The 5,816-nt window shown below is 50.6% G+C and overlaps 2 protein-coding genes across 5 annotated transcripts in view; both read left to right on the forward strand.

The window, feature by feature from the left end:
• LOC101636914 (nucleoside diphosphate kinase A 1) overlaps positions 1–5,816 on the forward strand; it is a 13,680-nt gene that overhangs the window by 4,092 nt on the left and 3,772 nt on the right. For 3 of the 4 annotated variants that reach the window (XM_004684384.2, XM_012726586.1, XM_012726587.1), the window contains exons 4-5: positions 576–688; positions 1,025–1,583. In XM_004684384.2, the coding sequence (XP_004684441.1) occupies positions 576–688; positions 1,025–1,142 (231 nt within the window). In that variant the 3' untranslated portion in view covers positions 1,143–1,583. Of the gene's footprint in view, positions 1–575; positions 689–1,024; positions 1,584–5,816 lie in introns of those variants that run through there. The other variant, XM_012726588.1, reaches the window with a different exon arrangement.
• The window catches only part of LOC101637152 (nucleoside diphosphate kinase B), a 2,079-nt gene continuing 1,873 nt past the window's right edge, over positions 5,611–5,816 (forward strand). The window contains exon 1 of the mRNA XM_012726589.1: positions 5,611–5,753. The gene's annotated coding sequence lies outside the window, so the exon portion shown is untranslated. The remainder of the gene's footprint in view (positions 5,754–5,816) is intronic.

The raw sequence follows: 5,816 nt of genomic DNA on the forward strand, positions 1-5,816 counted from the left end.
TGTGTGTGTGTGTGTGTGTGTGTGTGTGTGTGTGTGTGTGTGTGTGTGTGTGTGTGTGTGTGTGTGTGAAGTCAGGGCATGACTAGAGAGGACACTGCAGTAGCAAGCCCTTTTCAGAGTCTGAGAATTAGGCCACTTCAGATTGGGTGGCCAAGAAATGTGGTGTTCAAGCTGAAAAATCACAGAAGGCACTAGCCATGCACAAAATCACAGTGAAGAGCGTGTTCTATTAAGAAACGAGCATACCTGGGGCCCAGGGAGGGGGAGTCACTGAGTCCTGGGGTGTGGAGGGGTTCGATGGATGGGTGAGTCCAGAGGCGCTGGCTGTGACAGTCATGTGCTTTCACGGGAAGGGATGAGAGGTTCTACACTTGGCATTTTACCAAGACCACTGTGGCTGCGGTGGCAGGAGCGCATGGCAGAGGCATGAATAAGGCTGGGTAGATAGATGCACTACAAACATTTGAATGCCATCTTTAAATGGGCTTTTAGTTCTCTGTTGTTAACTCCTTGTGTTTACATTTTCTGCTGAGATTGGTTTTCTTCTTTGGCCATCTCTCCCTTTGTCCTTGCAGGTCTGGGAGGGGCTGAATGTCGTGAAGACAGGCCGAGTGATGCTTGGGGAGACCAACCCCGCGGACTCCAAGCCTGGGACCATTCGTGGGGACTTTTGCATCCAAGTTGGCAGGTGGGATCTGGTGTTTTTCACCCTTTTGAATCTGGGTGTTGGAAGAATTTGGGTTTTCTGAAGCTGACCTCACACCCTGCAGATCTATTTTCAATCAGAGTTTATTATTTTCCTCCGTCTTACGTTGCCATTTGGCTCTGCAGGCCTCCTGCCATCAGTATTGTGCCCACACACTCTGCGGGCCAAGGTCCTTCCCGAAGGCTCTCGCTTGCTTGTATCAGTGCTGCGGGGGCTGGGCGTGGGGAAGCCAGCTCTGGACCAAGCTACAGGGGTGAGGAGCTTTGGGGCACTTAGTCCTTCTGGTTTGGTAATAAGGCCATCTCTTTCCCCACCCAGGAACATTATTCATGGCAGCGACTCCGTGGAGAGTGCAGAGAAGGAGATTGGCTTGTGGTTTCATCCTGAGGAACTGGTAGATTACAAGAGCTGTGTGCAGAACTGGATCTATGAGTGACCTGAACGCAGACCCCACTGCTCCCCCACTCCATTTCCTCTCTCCCATGAGCAGGGGACCAGGCTATAGCCATTGTAATTATTTCTGAGAACTTCCTTGTAACCTGGAGGAAAAGTCTTGGAGCGGTGCTCCCTGTTCAGTGTTACGTGCTACCACCAGATTAAAATGTTTCATCCCAGCAGGGGACGTGTTCTTGTCCATGTACTCTGGACGTGTACCGGCGGTACAGAGCACACTGTAGGAGAGACTGGAGTGATGTAGAGTGGCTGGCGAGATCGTGCATACACACCATAGTTTCTGCATGTCCCAGTCCCACTGCAGCCCACCCACTCTTGGCACTGAGCCAGTCAACAGGCATCTGTCAAGAATCTGCCATGTTGTCAAGACGGTACCAGGCACGATGGATTCATTCAAAATAAAGCTATGTCCTTCTATTCTTAAGAAGCTCTCAGGGATTCAGTGGATGGGGGAAGGTGAAAAGTTGTAATTACTGCAAGACAGAAAAGCTATGTGGGGAGTGGTCCTGGGACCCTGAGCTGGCCTCAGAAGTAGGAGAAGCCTGCCTCTTTGAATTCTTCTGCAGCGTTGAATTGGTAGGATGCTGATTTGGCTGCTTTATCAGAGACAAGATAGAAATTTATTTTACTTTTAAAATCCAAGCTGAAGATCTAGTGTATAGGACTATGACTATAGTTAGTAATAATGTATTACATACTTGAAATTTGCTGGGGTAGGGTAGATCTTAGGTGTTCTCACTACCAAAGAAAGAAAAGGAAACCTGTGATGTGGTGAGTATGTTTGCTAGCTTGAATGTGGTGATTATTTCACAGTAATATGTGTAGGTTTCCTCTGAGATTCAAAAGCAAAACACTCCTATTTCCTATGACTTGGGGGTTTGTTGTTTGGGCCTGGGGATGCTGTTAGCATTAATTTATATAGCGGCCCACCCTTGTGACTCAACGGGTTAAAAGTGCAGCACAGTGAAGCTAGCTTCAGCCAATCCCTGGCTAGGGAGGTGGCCCACATGACACAGCAGACCTCTCCTGACCCGCCTGCTGCTCAGCAGTGTACTTCATCAATCTGCCTGTTCTGCTCCCCACTCTTTCTCTGGTGAATCCTCTCACCACCCCTGAGCCTCTGGCCTGTACCCCAGTTCTGTACGCATAAATAAATAATCTTAAAAAATAATCATTTATATAGAAAAACTTTTGAGTATTCCCAGGTCCATTACCTCCCAGATCATACCCAACAGGGTGGTTCTATTTTTGGATAGCAGGGGAAAACTGTATGTCAAAGCATCAAGATGTATACCTTAAACACATACACATTTCACTTGTCAGTTGTACCTTAGTCAAGTTGAAAGAAAGTCCAAGGGGCTACATACGGGTGGTGATAGCAGTGGACTGATCCTTAAGGTTGGTGGGGTCTCTGTTTCCTCTATCAAGCCTGTAAGTTGGGAAGGAAAGAGAAAGTTTCTTTTAAGGGCACAACCTTGAATTTACCACCTTCACTCCCCCTTATCATATGGCCAGAACCTAGTCTTGGGATGGCTGTCTAATGCAAGAAGAACTAGAAAATATTCTATTTGGGTAACCTTGTGTCCTGATGAAACTCGTGACTTGTATGAGGATGGAGAAAGTAAGGATAGGTATAGGGGACAACTGTTGATTTTGCCACAAACTTTAGTAGGTTTTTTTTTTCTTCCTATTAATTGGGCTTTGGAAAAAGCAATAAAGGTGAGCAACTTCTGAGGAAAGAGCTGTATTGAGGTATAATTAGCAAATGAAATTGTAAAGATACCTAAGGTATCTTTAGCTGTAGCTGGAAGGAGTCCCCTCATAGGGAGCCACCTCTTTGGGGAAGGGGCAGCTGAAGGCTAGATGCATTTCTGTTTCATACAGCCTATTTTGGGGGGGGGGGGTTGAGTGCCAGGCCTTTCGGGGAGCGAATATATGTATAGTAAGGCAGCAAGGGGGTATTTGTACTTTCCCAGTTACAGACGGTTTGTTCAGAAAGGGAAGGAGAGGTAGAGACGGGGCTGCTGCTGATTGGCCCTCAAGGAGGAACAGTGATGGATCAAAGGGCAAGTAGTGCTTAGAAATTTCCAGTGAGATCTCCAGATCTCCCTATAGCGGAGATTTTGTAACTCTGAAAAGGAAACCCAGGCCCTTGCTGGTGGTACAGTGGGTTAAAGCACAGCACTATGAAGCTATCACTGTCACTGCAGCACAGGTTCAATCCCCAGCCAAGGAGGTGACCCACACAGCGCAGCAGATCTCTTGTTTTGCCCGCTGCAGTGTATTTCAGTCAGCCTGTCTGTTTTGCTCCCCACTCTGTCTCTGGGGAGTCCTCTTACCTCCCTCACACCTCTGGCCTGTACCCTAGTTCCATATACATAGATAAGTAAATCTTTAAAAAAGGAAACCCAAGTGAGAATGCTTCTGATTGAAGGGAACCCTGGGTGTCCCGGCACCAGAATGAGGACTGCCAGCATGTTACAGAACAATGCTATGGATAGAAGTGTGGAAAGCCAGCAAAGGGTAATAGAGGCTGGATTGTCATCTAAGAGACAGGTATCGGTGCAGTTCCAGATGACTCCCCAGGCCATTCTGATAGCTCACTATCCTGAGCAAAGGCAGACAGCTAGACCATTGTGGGTCATATATCTTGCGGCATGGCTGTGAGAATGGGGTGGGGGGAGGGAGATGCAGGCTGACACCCCCCGGAGGAAATTGGGCACCACCAAAGACCGGGGTGTTGGGGGGAGGTGGATTTTCAAACCCAGTGGCTCACTATCAAATGAAGGCAGCAGGTTGCAGGAATATCATAATCTCAGGAAACAGTTGATTGCTAAAATCTTAGAAAACATATCAAAACAGATCTTTTGGTTACAACTCAAGACTGGGGCTGGCTGGGAATGGGTCATAAAGCACCTTGCAGCTCCTCACTCTGCTCCATGAACTCCTTATTGGCTTAAGTCACATGCAGATGTGAGGGGTTTTCCACTCACAGGTCTACAGGGTGATCTGGGAATTGGCAACCTGAGGCTGCTGGAGCAGCTGTGTCTTGGCCACAGCCTCCCTGGGTAGAGCAGCTGGTAAAACTGCCGGTAGCTACCACCACAGCTGGTTATATTCCACTGGTTCCACACGCTCAGTCCCACTGGCATTGTCAGGGATTCTGTTCCAGTTCTGAGAATTTTTTTTTTTAAGATTTATTTATTTACTTACTGATGCATACAGAACTGGGATACAGGCCAGAAGTGTGGGGGACAGGGGTGGTAAGAGGATTCACCAGAGAGGGCCCTAGTTCTGTGAACTTTACAAGACACCCCTATCTGGTCCACAACCACCTTTCCTCCAAGACAGAAGAGGAAGGGGTAGACTGATGAATTCAAACAGCATGCCATATCCATATCAGGGGTCTGTTGGGTCCCCCAGAAGGGAGCATTCAAGACTGGCATCTGGTTGTTTTTCATAAGTGGCATAGTTCAGTTTAAAAGCTTTTGGCTGTTGTGGCTACTAGAAAGGGTTTCCCATTAATTTTCTGCAAACTCTTCTCAGCTGTGGCCCAATAATCAATTCTGCAAAACTGTAGCTAGCTGGAATTCTAGTGAGGCAGATTTGCATAAATATGATCTTCATCAGGGTCTCGCCCATGGTGGCAAAGACTCTGGAGATGAAGGTATCTATCACCCACTGGGTCTCCGGATGCTGGGACCTGCTACTGTCACCCCAAAGAACTTTCCTCCTCATCCCCATCCACTTTCATCCCCGAAAGACCTGATGTTTATGAGAATCTAGACTCTTGACAAGGGTGTGTCAAGAATTGGATAAGCGGAGTGCCCCTTGCCGTGCCGGGTGGGCAAATTATTTCAGGATAGGGACAGGGCAGCAGTCGGGGCCAGAAAGGTGACTGGAGACAGGCAGGGAGCGCGCAGGGCGGGCTGTGAAAAGTTTGGGGTAACTTGCCCTCTGGCTTCCCAATGCCAGCCGTGGGGCAGGGGCTTTCATCAAAGTAGGGCTGAGGATCTGGTGGCAGTGTGAGGGCGGCGTGGCGGGGACCGGTGCGGAGAGAGGTCGGGGTGGCAGTCCGGCTGATTGCACGGTGGGAAGCGCTTGTGGGTGCATGCCAGGGAGGAGAAAATACCTGACCGGGGAAGCAGACGGTACTGACCTGGGTAAGGAACCCCAGACCAGCAGCGGGGGTCGGCTAGGGTGTGGTGGTGCGAGTGTGGGGGGCGTGCGTGTGTTGTGGGGTGCGTGTGTCCACTGAAGCGAGGAGCCTGATTTGGACCGTGCATAGTTTCACTTGTGGGACACCGAGGTGAAGAAGAAATCACTTCCTGCCCGGGAGCCCTCACTCTCCCGTAGCCTTTTCCGCAAACTCGGGGCGTGGACAAAGCCCTCCGCCGCGCCCGGCCCCGCGGGTTGGGCGGCCCAGACCTCCGGGGTGTGGCCGCCGCGCGCCCCTCCTCCGCGGGCGGCTCCCGGCTGGGGTGGTCGCCCAGATCTCCGCTCCGGCTGCGCCTGCGACTCCGGCTCCGACTCCCTCCACGACTCCGGCTCCGGCGTCGCAGCGCAGCCTCCGCCAGGCCCCTCCAGCTCCTCGGTACGGCGGTGGCTCTGCCCCTCCCCACCCCTGGCCCCTCTCCCGCGGGCACCGCGTCCGGCG

The sequence above is a fragment of the Condylura cristata genome, unplaced genomic scaffold (assembly GCF_000260355.1).
Source record: "Condylura cristata isolate star-nosed mole 26May11 unplaced genomic scaffold, ConCri1.0 scaffold00017, whole genome shotgun sequence".
Classification (NCBI taxonomy): Eukaryota; Metazoa; Chordata; class Mammalia; order Eulipotyphla; family Talpidae; genus Condylura; species Condylura cristata.